Below are 14848 nucleotides of genomic sequence, written 5' to 3'. Positions count from 1 at the left end.
GTACCATTGCATTTTATCTTCAGATTTTTGTAGGGGCATTAGGAAGATGACCAAACTTTATGATGTCAACCACCCAGCATCAGGTGCTCTATGGGAGGGGGAAGTAGCATTGGGATGCTTTCTAAAACAGCACTCATCTTGCAAACTACACACACACTCACATGATAGAAACATGCTCTGGCATTTTACTACACACATTATAATATTATAGTCTAACAAACCCTATTATAAAAAAAACCCTATTAGTCCAGTCAATGAATGATCCAAAAGTAGGTGTAGAGTGCGTGAGCAGGTAACTAAGCGATTCCTTCAGAAACTTGTTCAGGGGGCTTAGGGTGTTAACATACCAAAAGTCCTGACTCCTAGGTGGTGAGCCAGGGGCTGGAGGGGGGAAAAAGGGGGGGAAAAGGTACGCATTTTGGGTTTGTTTTATTATATCTCGAAAACTATCAACTTTTTGTATACTATAGTTAGTTATAAAATTGAAGAAGATTAAATTTTCTACAAGAAAAGTATATAATGTGTTTATTTTGGTTAAACAGATTGCGAGTTATAACTTATTTAATTGATATCTTATTAAAATACTCCTTCCATAAGAAATACATGTAAATTAGTATGCGAAATGGGGCGAATCCTATCCGCCCAAAGGAAATATAAATGATATTCTGGAAATCTTGACAAAATTTCCAGTAATTTGACACTATAATCATGAAATTTTGTCAAAAATTAAAGCGAGGGTGAGCGTTTGAAAATGGGATGATTTAAGGTTTTTTTTTATATTTCCAATAAAAAACACCAAAACTCGACATTTTGTTACCTCGCCCTCGCCTTAATTTTGGATCAATTTTAATGATTAAAGTGTCAAATTACTGGAAATTTTGTCAAGATTTTCAGAATATCATTTATATTTCCTTTGGGCGGATAGGATTCGCCCCATTTCGCATACTAATTTACATGTATTTCTTATGGAAGGAGTATTTTAATAAGATATCAATTAAATAAGTTATAACTCGTAATCTGTTGAACCAAAATAAACACATTATATACTTTTCTTGTAGAAAATTTAATCTTCTTCAATTTTATAATTTACTATAGTATACAAAAAGTTGATAGTTTTCGAGATATAATCAAAAAACCCAAAATGCGTACCTTTTTTCCCCCCTTTCCCCCCCTCCACCCCCTGGCTCACCACCTAGGAGTCAGGACTTTTGGTATGTTAACACCCTAAGCCCCCTGAACAAGTTTCTGAAGGAATCGCTTAGTTACCTGCTCACGCACTCTACACCTCATTCCTTGACTGGACTATATCTGCTATATATAAGCTATGAAATTTAACTTTTTATGAAATTTATACTGAGCGACTCAGGTATAAAAATTCTATACCACTTCTATAAATAAACAAGAGACTTGAAATTCGGCAGGGTTGTTGGTTTGAGACCCAAACCCCCAGAAAAATTAAAAAGGATAATTTTAGGTTTTCACACACCCCCCTTTTAATTTCCCCTCCGGGGAACAACATATTGTAAATTACTGACTTTTGTATGCAGACCTAAAATTCTTTGGAAATTTGTTTTTAGCTAAATTCCCTCTATGGAACAAACCCATTACCTTAGGTACGGTGGTAAGAAAAATCTAGTGCTAGATATCTGGAATTGTATTCACCCAGAACTAACTCCTGTTGAGAGCAGTAAGGCGTTCTCTCCATCCTTGATCATTCCTCAAATTTCCTCCCACCTTAGATAAAGTCATGACAGGGCAAGAAAACAATACGATGCATTGATATTTTTCTATAAACAAATATTTTAAAGAGTTGTTAGCCTCCGGATTACGTTTGAATATTTATAATGATTTAAATACCTGCATTCTCTAGTCCAAATTGCTGCTTGTGGCAACTAATGTTTCAGTTCACTATACGGAGCCATCTTCAGGCCGTACAAGGTGTTGTTATTCACCTCCGTATGAGGTATGAAGATGTTTATTAAACGACGACCTTTATATACGGAGGTGAATAACGACGCCTTGTATGGCCTGAAGATGGTTCCTTAGTGAACTGAAATTATAGTTGCCACAAGCAGCGGTTTGGATTACTGAATGCAGGTATTTAAACCATTATAAATATTTAAAATATAATTTCCCAGAACTCTGTTCTACTACCTCGCCCTCAAATCGGACCCTGATAATCACTATATAAACATATGTTTGTGTTACAAAATCTCTGATTTTAATTCATAGTAAGGTTTTACAATTTATCATCTTTACCTAATGATGGATGTCAAATACGAGTAAAACGATTTTAGGTTTCGTTCAAATAGTTCCCATTCTACCTAGTACTTACCAACAACTGTAAGCAAAATGTTGTCCAAGAAGAGTGAGAGGTAGACGATTGCAACGATGACTATTCTAGGAGCAGCAATAGGGAACGGTTTGACAGAATCCATGGTGCAGCAACTGTCTGGTAGGTACAAAAGTTAAACTGATCACGATTTGAGCATTGTTTAGGTCCATTTATTCACTTTTGACTACTAGGCAGACATCCTATGATATCCATATCAACCAACTGTATCCACAGTTTTATTAAAATAAAATGTAGTGGAATGAGCCTTCTAAGTCGTCACATAGTGTGTTCCTCTCAAAATTATATTACCTTCCTTAGCTTTTATGTTATGATGTGGCTTAACAGGTGCTATAGTTTTGAAGTTGTCCTTTATATTTAACTTGTTTGGTTGGTTTAGAACAGAAAATCAGTAAAGATAGCAGCACAATTTGAAAAGAGGCTTGGTTCAATTATATTAATTTTTCTAACATAGGAATGGAACATCTACGCCTACTTTTGTGTGCTCAAAAACGCTTATTGTAGGCCTACTGAACCAACATTTACTAGGTACTAATTTTCATGTACCTCCTTTTATTCATTTTTTAAAACTCTTTACCTTCACAGCAATGTATTTTAACGATAGTAGTGTTTTAAAAACGGGTATTTAAAAATGTATGTGTCAAGTTAAAAAGCCAGTTTGTGTGAAATTAAAATAAGTAAACAATATTAAGTTTTGAAAAATACTGTTACCCTTTTTAGGGCAATTGTGAGCATAATTGTGGGTAGTTTGATTAATTTGTATGAAATGTAAGCATATACTTTGCATGATCAACAACTGTATTCATGAAAGTTTTTTTTAGCAAATTTTAGGGAATAAGCTTATACTGTAGGTCTCATGGTAAGACCCAGGCCTGGGACCGATTTATTTTTTTGTTCTGATGTGTCCGTTAGCGCGATATAACTCGAGCGAAAATGATCAAATTTTGATGAAATTTTGTACAAACGTATAAACATACATTTATTTGAACAAATTCGCGAAACAGCATGATCGGACTATGGAAACGGGGGTTTTTAGGGTAAAAGTAGGGTTTTCCCATTTTTGACACTAAAAACACAAAATTTCACAATTTCTCTCAAAACCATTTTGTAGAGCTTAAAAAAATAATTTTGTATGTTGATTGTTGAAGCGTTGTTGTATGCCTAACGGTTACGGAGATCATTAAAAAAAATTGTAAATTTAAAATTTCCATGTTATTCTTATGGAGAATCATTAAAATTAATGTTATTTGAATAGGAAATAAATCTTTCAATTTTGAAGGAATATTTTAGTATAAATCAAGCCAGTTAAATAGAAATTCGCTAAGTGTGCAGGTTTACTGCGGCGGGGTATCTATATACTGTATTAATACGCAAGCAGGTTTCGTTTCACAGTCATAACTCGATAACGGCTTGACGGATTTTAACGTTTGAGGTATCAAATTAAAGGTATTTTCACATAGATGTGCAAATACGTCTCAGAATATTAAGAAAGGGCAGCACTTAAGTACAGTTAAGGGCTAAAGTTTGAGATCGGTGGCGCTATCTGTTGACATTAGATCAAACGATCAATTCCCTTGGTTTACAACTAAACATATGGACGTAGTTTGAAATAGTTTTTAAGTTTAACCACAGACTGCAGGACTTATTACATCCAGAGCAAAGCCGGAATTTTATATATTTATTTAAACATCTGTTAACTAAGTCTGGTTCATAAATAAAGTTTCCTAGCAAGACCTGACAACAAATTGTTTGTAATAGTTGAATTTATTTAACTTACATAGTATTTTACTGAATTATCATATAGTTTTGGTTACAGTTCGGTGTGATTAAGTTAATGTTTGAAAGTGATTATTCACAGTGCAGTTACCTGTTACATTACCATATTATCATGTAATTTACAATGTGTATCAAAATTCCTTTGTATAGTGTTATCTATTGATTGGTTAACTTTTGTATTTTATCTAAATTTAAAATTAAATGCCACCATTTAAGACGAAGAACTGTGAGTGGCTGGAGGGAACGCAACAAGACCGCTTGCATCAAACCTCCCGATTTGACGGATACAGAGTGGCAGTACCGCCGTGGTGATACATACAATCTCGGACAAATTTACGTTACATTTTTACATTGTGGTGGCTTACATTTTAAGCAAGAAAAGACTGGCCGAGACAGTTCAATATTTACTCTTTGTTGCCTTAAATGAAAGGTTCGTTTAGATCATTTGCGGAATTCACCATATTCTCAGGAACTAATTGGAAACTCCCAATCTGAAAACAGGGCTGTGAGGCTTGAATCCAGCAGTTATCTGGATAAAATTGTAAATTCTATTCCGCCTTTGCCATGGTCAGCTCTGAAGCTCATTTTGACGAGAGTGTCACACAGGGGATCTAAAATTTCAAGATTCATGATATGTTTTACTTTTTACCACCGAGTAGGTAATCTAATTCCTCAAGAAGGTCATGATCCTGAATACGCACAGATCTATAAGTACTGGTACGACGTTGGCACTGGAACCCAACAGTGCATGTAAAACAATTCAAACAAAAAATGCAATGAAAACATGTATGCGGGAAATAGGGTCACAATACCAACCCATTTGCCCAATCTTTTAAAAGTTAGATTCTATATGTGCATAGTAAGAGACAAAAGAAATGACTTCCCTCACTACAATGATGCTACCTGTATAGATGTCACAGCTATTTTAAAGCTGAAAACATAGCACCACCACCACCTGGCCAAATAAATCTTTGTTTTTATTTATTTTCAAAAACTAATAGTAATAAACGTGAATCCGTTCTAGATACGTCATGAAATCCACTCTTATGTTCCCAGCCGCAGACTTTGGTTGGGGCACCTAATTTAAACATGCCTAAAACAGAACTTGTCGTAAAAATAATTTAATAATGCTACACAGTTACGTGTCGTACTGGTTGGCGTCAAGAGAGGGATTTAGCTTGCTACATTGGTCTGAAAAGCTCACTTTACAGTGTGTGGTTGACGCATCTACGTTCTCATAGAGGGCCTGCCTACAGTACATAAGAGATAACCAAAGCAGTATGAGAACGGATCTATATTTAAAGATTGTACCGGAGATTACTTTTATAATTTTTTAAAACATAATATTTTTCACATTTCTATAATCAGTCATAGAAATTACTTTAGAGTGACTCTATGATTGAGGTTTTGCTGTTTATGTTTTTTGTTCTCCATTATTTTATTACAAGTTGCAGCTTTGCTCGATTTCGAGCAACAGGTTATCTAGTTTTATTTTATTATGTACCTTTTAAAATTAAACCTAATGAAATTGGTTATAAATAGTGAGTTGTGCCCACGAATTCAAATACACAGTAAACTACAAAAATTAATTTATAACAAATATTATGTAATTTATGACACAAGTAAATCGAATAATTATTTTTAGAACGTCATATACAACAGTAATTAGTTTCTTAAAAAGTCACTAGCACTTACAAAAATAAAACCCATTAACACCTTTTTCGTTTGACCCACATGTAGGTAGCTGTCGAACATGTATACTGCCTCTTAACTATATGCGTAATTTTTTATTTACGTGCATGATATTTCACACTATCATTAATTATTGCTGACACTAATCTATTTAACATTAAGTCACATGAGTGTCAACTCAACACTTTTGTAAAATGGTGTTTGCTGTGCATGTAATAAATAAATAAATAGATGGAGTGACACCATACAGAGTATGTATTATTATTTACTTAATTTTAACGCTTTCACAATCACAATATTCATACAAAAAATGTATGTATAAATTGATAGACACTATAAAAAAGCAAAAAATGCTATTAATTTATTTGCCAATTATAATAGACTAGCAACAGTGCCCGTTGTGGTTAAATACAACGGTCTCTAGTAAAAAAATGGTTATGAAATCCATACACCACTTTACTCACTAATATTAATAATAATAAATAATCAATAAAGCTATGCAAGCACATATTTGTCATCAAGCATCATCATTTATTTATCTAATGTATTACTCGACGAAATAATTTTTTTCTCTTCAATTAAAGATGCATTCCAGCAGTTATAATTACATTATACATTTTGGTATACAAACCTTAAGTGAAATACCAGCTTTCATTTGAGCTATTGATTATTAAGATCGGACTACCTAAAGCACACTGCTGAATCACGAATCAACAATAAATACAATCGTTTTAGTACCTATCTGCAATCAATGATACGTAACTCTATTTCTATTTAAGCTATTTTATATGTCTTGGACTTAAAATACTTCAAAGGCTTTCACTTGAGATATTGATAGTTTTAATCAGTTAAGTTCAAGATACTGTATCGCTCGATCATAAAATGTAAATTTGATTATATCTTGGATATGGAATTTAGTTTTAGATGCATTTATTTAATTCTAATTTCGTTATTCTATTTATTTTGACCTAAGAACCTTCATTGAAATACCAGCAGCTTCTATTTCATTAAAGCACGCATAGCTAAATCACAACCAACACAAATTGTAAAAAAAATGGAGTTATTTATCATCGATTTATAGCCAAACGATCTTGCTTGCAACTTCAACAGTACTTTCATAGTTATTTGCAAATCTTCACAAATTAGGCTATCCAATGACCTATTAATTAATAAAATCGGTTCAGTAGAACTGTAGATTTAATTGTACAAAGTTTAACAACAACATCTTTAATTCAGTATTTTCTCACTACTATAAACCTGGAGGTTGCATAACGTTTTTGCAAATAACTTTGAAACGGCGAGGAAATCGACCTAAGTGGAAGGTGATATTCTGAAAGAGAATAAAATTTCCTACAAATTACTATCATGAGTTTCTTGAATATACTCAATAAAGGCAGCCTAAAGTTGGCTACAAATATAAAATTGAAAATATAAACCTGGAATAAAAAGAGTTTTAAATGTATTATTTTTTATTTTTTTATTTTTTGCCTTAAATATCTAATAAAATCAAACTTTCATAATTATTTGCAAATCTACACAAATTAGGCTTTCCAATGACCCATGACCCATTAAGTAACAAAATCGGTCCGGTAGAAGTCTAGATTTAGTTGTACAAAGTTTAAAAAAATATATCTAGCCTAATTCAGTATTTTCTCACCACTATACTATAAATTTGGAGATCACTTAGATTATTGTCAATATCTTTTAAATGGAGGGGAAATCAACCAAAGTGAATGTGATACTCTGAAAGAGAATAAAATTTACTACGAATAACTACGATGCAATTCTTGAAAATACTTAATAAGGGAAGCCAAAAGCTGGCTACAAATAGAATCTTGAAAACAGAAACTTGAAAACCCCAGTTTTTAATGTATTTTTGTTTTTTTTTTATTTTTCACCGCAAATATTTAATAAAATCACAATTTTATAATTATTTGCAAATCTACATGGATTAGGCTTTCTAATGACCCATTAGTTAACAAAATCGGTCCAGTAGAAGTCTAGATTTAGTTGTACAAAGTTTAACAAAAATATCCCAAACTCAATATTTTCTCTTTACTATAAATTCGGAGGTTGCTTAGCTTTTTTCTAAATAACTTTTAAATGGTGAGGAAATCGACCAAAGTGGAAGGTGATATTCTGAAAGAGAATAAAATTTCCTACAAATTGATACCATACACTTCTTGGAAATATTAAAAAATGGCAGCTAAAAGTCGCGCCCAAATAAAAAGTGTGAAAAACACCGTTTTCAATGTATTTCTTATGGAAAACACGTTTTCTTTAATTTATCACCATAAATCATAACAAAAACAAACTTTCATAATTATTTGCAAATCTACACGACTTAAGCTTTCCAACGACCCATTAATTAATAAAATCGGTCCAGTAGAACTCTAGATTTAGTTGTACAAAGATTTTTAAAACTGAATTATACAGACTGTCCCAAAAGTCCCGGACCGGTTTAATATTTTCTAAACGACAACAGATAAATCAAAAAGATTTGGTACATCAACACCACACCTAAAAATCTACTATTTTAAGGAACTATAAATTTTCTGTCATATCATGGGGACGTCCCGCAAGGAGTCAGAAGGAAATCTTAAATAGAAGCATAGACTGACATGTACATCAAACTAAAGGTCTTTACTAGCAGAATATAATGCCGCAAATTTGAACTCAAACGGACAACCGAGCCAAGAATGACAGCCGTTCAAAGATTTCTTGAATCAGCCATTTTGAATCTTTGAACGACTGCCATTTTTTACTCAGGCGTTCTTTTGAGCTTGCATTTACGGCATTGTAATCTACTAGTGAAGACCTTTAATTTGATGTGCATATCGACCTATGCTTACGTTAACAATTTTCTTACGAATCCTAGGGCCGTGCCCTGAGGAGTACTCGTATAATGGCAATGCAAATTAAATGAATCTTTGAACCACTGTCCTTCTTGGCTCGGTTGTCCGTTTGAGTTCAAATTTGCGGCATTATATTCTGCTAGTAAAGACCTTTAATTTGATGTACATGTCAACCTATGCTTCTATTTAAGATTTCCTTCTGACTCCTTGTGGGACGTCCCCATGATATGGCAGAAAATTGATATTTCCTTAAAAATGTAGGTATTTAGGTGTGGTTTTGATGTACCACATCTTACTAATTTATCTGTTGTCGTTTATAAAATATTGAACCGGTCCGGGACTTTTGGGACAGTCTGTATATAGAATAGATTATATATTCTACAAATATATTATTATTTTATTAATAAAAATATTTGACGTGTTTCAAAATATATATCTCAAGTCTATTTATATAAATACATGAAATATCTTACTAATATTATAAACTAGCTCTTGTACCCGTTGTTCTGTATGTAATTAGAACAAATTAAATGTATTAATCAAAGTACAGTTTTAACCAACTTTATTCAGCACAAATTAAAAACAAAGTGAAGAAGTAAACATTATAACCAGCTGGTAATAGTTATAAAATAAATAAGCAATAGGTAAAGATAGACATTTAGGATGTAACACTTCCCCTTCTTAAGTGAGCTTCATAAATTGAGTCTATCCACGGGTTTATGTGTCCTTTTTGACCGTCTCACTGTAATAGCGGGAGTTGGTGCCACTGGAACATCTGATATGTTGTGATCGTTGGCCTCTGGAACATCTGGTATGTTGTGATCATTTGTTATGTGGTTTTCGGTTGGTATGTTGTGATCATTTGTTGCGTGGTTTTCGGTTGGTTCCTCTCTGACTCCTCCAAAATGGACTCCTCCAAAATTTGTTGGTATGAATACTTGATTTTGCTCATTCCTTAATGAAAACTCACACAAGTTTCGCCCTGATCGTCTAATTTGGTCTTGATGACGTCTGATTGTGCCACTGCTTGTGGATATTTCATAATTTCTTGGTCCTTCTTTTCTATTGATCTTTCCAAAACCCCATTTGTTGCAGGTCCCATAGAGGCGGTAAGCGACAGGGTCTTGAGCTTTAAATGATTTTTGCCTGTCAGAATATGATTTTGAGTCAAAATTTTGGTTCATTTTTTGTGACAAATCAGGATACAGTAAGTCAAGTCTTGATCGGATTTGACGTCCAATGAAGAGATGTGAAGGAGACTGTCCTGTAGTACTATGTGAAGCTCTTCGATAGGCCTTAAAATATCTCTGTAATTTCAACTCAATTGAGCCTTCCTCAAAGTGCATGGCTCTGATGGTATCTTTCAAATCTTGTACATAGCGTTCTACTTGGCCATTAGTAGCAGGATGGTAAGGTGCTGATCTCTTGTGTCTAATTCCGTTTGATTTAAGAAATTTTTCAAACTCTAACGAAACAAATTGCCTTCCGTTGTCTGACACTAATATGTCAGGGATTCCAAAAGAGCCAAAGAATTTCCGCAAAGCCTCAATGGTTTTATGTGAATTTATAGTTGTAAGTGTTACAATCTCTGGCCATTTACTGTAGGCATCCACAATTAGGAGAAAATAATGGCCATAAAATGGTCCTGCAAAATCAACATGAACTCTTTGCATAGGCCTTGAAGGATATTCCCAGTGGTGAACTGGTGCTTTGGGTGCTTCATGTTGTACTCGTTGACATCCCAAACAATTTAAGGTCATATTCTCAATATCTGTATCAATTTTAGGCCACCAAACATATGAACGAGCTAGTCCCTTCATGCGCACTATACCCACATGTGCCTCATGAAGTTCTTTCAAAATTCTTGTACGAAGTTGTTTGGGAATCACGACACGATTCCCTTTTAACAAACATCCAAGTTGAATCGACCATTCTTGTTTGTTAGAAGACATTGGGTGATGGATTGGTTCCCCTCTGATTATTGATTGATAAATATCTCTAAGATCTGGATCAGATTGTGTGTTTTTTGCCATTTCTTCAGCTGTGACAGGTAAAGTATAGATTTGTTCAATTTCGTGTACGGTACATCAGCTGAGTTAATAACAGCAGCCTCTTTAACACTTTTAGGCAGTCTTGAGAGTGCATCAGCATTAACATTGTCTTTGGTTGATTTATACTTTATGTCAAATGAAAATGCCTGAAGGAATATTGCATAATGTTGTAGTCTTGTTGCGGCCATAAGTGGTATTCCATTTTTCGGTCCAAATATTGATACCAAGGGTTTGTGGTCTGTAACTAGGGTGAAATGACGTCCATAAAGGTATGGGTAAAAGTGTTTAACTCCAAAATAAATTGTCAGGGCTTCTTTTTGTATGACACTGTACTGTTTTTGTGTTTGTGATAGAGTTTTGGAAGCAAATGCAACAGGTCTTTCATTTCCATCCGGAAACACATGAGAAAGAATTGCTGAAATTCCAGATTGACTAGCATCTGTTGCTAGAATGAGTGGTAAGTGTGGGTCAAAATGGCATAGTATATTCTCTGACATCATTTCCTCTTTCACCAATTGAAAATCACGTTCACATTCTTCAGTCCAATTAAAAGGTACATTAGCTCTCGTGAGATTAATAATGGCTTGCATCTTTTCACTTAAGTTTGGAATAAACTTTCGATAGTAACTTATCAACCCAAGGATTTGTCTAACTTCTTTCACATTACTTGGTCTCTTAAGGTTTCTTATTGCTTCAGTAATATGTTTACTTTTACTAATTCCCTTTGATGAGACATGGTAACCAAGAAAGTCAATCTCTGGTACAAGGAATTGAGATTTAGAAACATTGATGTGTAAATCGTTGTCTTTGAACCGATTTAATACAGCACGGAGTCTTTTCAAATGTTCCTCATCACTGTGGGCTGTTATTTTGACATCGTCAAAGAAAACATCAACACCATCAATACCTTGTAGAATATTTTCCATCGCTGATTGCCAAATAGCAGGTGCACTTGCAATTCCAAATGGTAGTCGATTGACTCGATATAGACCTTTATGTGTATTGATTGTGAGCAATTCTCTATATTCTTCTTTCACTGGCATGTGTAGGTAAGCTTCGGATATATCAATCTTTGTAAATTTAGTCAAATTACCCATTCTGGCCAAAATATCATCAATGCGGGGCATGTTGTGTTCTGGTATTACCAAATGGGGATTGAGGGTTACTTTGTAGTCTCCACACAGTCTAATATTCCCATTTGCCTTAATAATCGGTACAACTGGAGTAGCCCAAGAACTCTGATTTACCTTTGTAATTATACCTTCTTTTTCTAGTCTGTCGATTTCTGCACTAACTTTTGGTAACAAAGCATAAGGTAGTGGTCTAGCTTTTTTAAAAACTGGTGTAGTGTCAGGCTTTAAGTTAAGAAGTGCTTCTCCCCCTTTGAAACTTCCAACTTTTGGTTCAAAGATAGATTTAAATTCCATTAAAATATCGTGTACTTTAGGATTTGAGTGTTTAACTCTATTCAAGTCAGCTCCATGAACGTTATGTATGTCTGACCAATTTATTTTTACCGATCTCAGCCATTCCCTACCAAATATCGTATCTCTATTACCATCAACTATATACAATGGAAGATATTTGGTTTGGTTACCGTAACCAACCTGAACAATGGTTTTACCCAATGGAACAAATTCATTTTTGTTGAAATCTCTTAAGATTATGTCTGGATTCATTAAAGGTCTGTGTTTTGGAAAGTACTTGAAAAAGTTACTTTTTGACATCAAAGATACCCCTGCTCCTGTATCTAGTTCAAACGGAATAGTTTTTCCATTTATTTTTATGTTTAACATAATTTTCCTAAATTTATCTTCTGAGGTATTTATAGAACAAATGTCAATAACATTAGTTTCCTTATAGAGGGATCCAACAGAATTGTTCATATTTTGTTGTAGAAATATTTCACTTATTTGATCTTCAAACGAGTCTGTTATTTGTTTTACATTTCTTGAAGTAGTGTTAAGTGTAGTCTTATTTTGTCTTTGCAATTTGATAGGTGCATTTGGATTTCTAAAACAAATCTTTGCTAGGTGCCCTATTTTTTTACAGAAGTTACATGTTGTATTTTTGTGTTTGCATTCAGATATGTATTCATGTAACTCTCCACAACGATAACATTGTTTAAGATTGGTACTGGTTTTAGGTTTTTGAAAACTTTTCTGTTGTACAACATTTAAGTTAACCGGCAATTCATTGCTTTCATGTTTGACCTTTGATTGGATTGTTATTGAATCGTTTTGAGCCTTTTCAATGACTTGAGCCATGTCTACCGCTTTTACAAAACTCAAATCACTATCACTTAGAGTAATTAATCTTGTCTGTATTTTTTCATCCCTTAGTCCAAGTATGAATTGGTTTCTCAGGGCTTTTGGTAGAAATGTGCCGAAATTACAATATCTAGACAACTTTCTAAGATCTAATGAAAATTCAGAAACGTTTTCTCCCTCATATTGGTGTCTACAATGAAATTTGAATGTCTCTGATACTTCATTTGGTTTAGGTGTAAAATGTGAATTAAGAGTTTGGATTAATTCAGCATAGGATTTAGTTATAGGTGATACAGGATGCAATATATCCCTAATTTTACTGTATGTGTCTGATCCAATACAGTGAAGTAACGTAATTTTCTTTTTATCTTCAGAAATGTTGTTATAAATAAATGATATCTCTAGTCTTTCCATATACATTTCCCAAGTTTCACATCTTTCATTAAAAGGTCCAATCAATGGTGAGTTAATCATTTGAATGTTTTGAGAGGTATTTGAATTACTTGTACTCACCTCCATCGTCGCCAAATTGTTCTGTATGTAATTAGAACAAATTAAATGTATTAATCAAAGTACAGTTTTAACCAACTTTATTCAGCACAAATTAAAAACAAAGTGAAGAAGTAAACATTATAACCAGCTGGTAATAGTTATAAAATAAATAAGCAATAGGAAAAGATAGACATTTAGGATGTAACACCCGTGCTTTGCAACGGGAAGAGGACACAAAATAGAAACATTTTAATCTTTACATCTGTTACATATAATAGTTACACATCCGCCTTTTAGAAACAAAATTCAACTTTTATAGCCTTAATAGAAAAGATAAAGTTATGACTTTTAAATCTGGTAAGTAGTGGATACCACCATTTTGGTTTTGATTAATTTTAAATCTTGTGTAGGCTGATATGAAAAAAACTGGCCAAATCTTTGAATAAAACTGTGACATACATGATTTACCTTCATCTCCCTTAATTGCATATCTTTTAATTTATTATTGACATTTTAAATTTCAATTTTTAAGTTGAAAAAATACGAATTACTGTATTAAATTTAAATGAAATTTTTTTTAAATATCACTCTTTTTTATATTAAACTAGCTGTAACCCGCGGGCTTTGCCCCGTTTAACTTCTTAATTTTCAAGATGATCTCGTTCGCATGGCTCAATCACGTACTGGTTGAAGTTCGTTCGCTACGCTCAATCACCTTTAGGTTGGAGCTCGTTCACTACGCTCACTCACCTTTAGGTTGGAGCTCGTTCGCTACGCTCACTCACCTTTAGGTTGGAGCTCGTTCGCTGCGCTCACTTGCCTTCAGGTTAGCTCGTTCACTACGCTAACTCGCCTCCAGGTTGAAGTTCGTTCGCTATGCTCACTCACCTTTTGGTTGCAAATTAGCTGTTGTAATAAATGTGAAAGAAATAATAGTGCTGCACCCTGTTGGTAATCCTTGTAACTTTAATGCTATTGAACATCATAGAACAGAACCAACTTGTTTAATTGAAACAGCTGTTAGTGTTAAGATTCATTAATTCCATTTCTCATAAGGGTAACATGGGAAACTCCAGAGCCACTGGGGCGGAGCCGATTGGACGGATCACGAAATTGATTGTGTATAAACCTATTCCATGAAATTCTACACGTATGTACCAAGTTTCGTGGCAATCGGTTCAGCGGTGTCTGAGTTTATTACTGCCAAATATATATACAAACATCCTCTTTTATACTTATAGATCACAAATACTTCCATCTTCAGTTTCTTCACTCACAATAAATCATTAGCAAAACTAAGTCAGCTGTTATAAACTTTAGGAATATTGCTGTTATCAATACAGTCTTTTGAAAAATTAA

At 33.7% G+C, this 14848-nt stretch overlaps 2 protein-coding genes across 3 annotated transcripts in view; both read right to left on the bottom strand.

The window, feature by feature from the left end:
• The window catches only part of LOC128982026 (synaptic vesicular amine transporter-like), a 55442-nt gene extending 49558 nt beyond the window's left edge, over positions 1–5884 (bottom strand). For both annotated transcript variants that reach the window (XM_054401067.1, XM_054401075.1), the window contains exons 1-2: positions 5825–5884; positions 2336–2452 (exon numbers count right to left, since the gene is read on the bottom strand). In XM_054401067.1, the coding sequence (XP_054257042.1) occupies positions 2336–2438 (103 nt within the window). In that variant the 5' untranslated portion in view covers positions 2439–2452; positions 5825–5884. The remainder of the gene's footprint in view (positions 1–2335; positions 2453–5824) is intronic.
• A 3484-nt stretch (positions 5885–9368) lies between these two features.
• On the bottom strand, positions 9369–11854 carry LOC128994724 (uncharacterized protein K02A2.6-like). Its single transcript, XM_054419465.1, has 2 exons — positions 11821–11854; positions 9369–10321 (listed from the first exon to the last, which is right to left on the bottom strand). The coding sequence occupies exons 1-2, from the start codon at positions 11852–11854 to the stop codon at positions 9369–9371; spliced, it is 987 nt and encodes a 328-aa protein (XP_054275440.1).
• Positions 11855–14848: the final 2994 nt, after the last annotated feature.

Source organism: Macrosteles quadrilineatus, unplaced genomic scaffold (assembly GCF_028750875.1).
Source record: "Macrosteles quadrilineatus isolate MER2022 unplaced genomic scaffold, UCM_ALF_1.0 Scaffold_1__1_contigs__length_201487025, whole genome shotgun sequence".
Taxonomy (NCBI): domain Eukaryota; kingdom Metazoa; phylum Arthropoda; class Insecta; order Hemiptera; family Cicadellidae; genus Macrosteles; species Macrosteles quadrilineatus.
The sequence above is the reverse complement of the archived record's forward strand: the minus strand, read 5'-3'. Positions and strand labels throughout refer to the sequence as shown.

Excerpts from the sequence above, each read along its gene's own strand:
- LOC128994724 (XM_054419465.1), bottom strand. The coding sequence starts at position 11,854 with ATGCCCCGCATTGATGATATTTTGGCCAGAATGG. Across the intron at positions 10,322-11,820 it reads TGATATTTTGGCCAGAATGG|GACCATTTTATGGCCATTAT; the intron begins GTAATTTGACTA and ends TTGATTTTGCAG.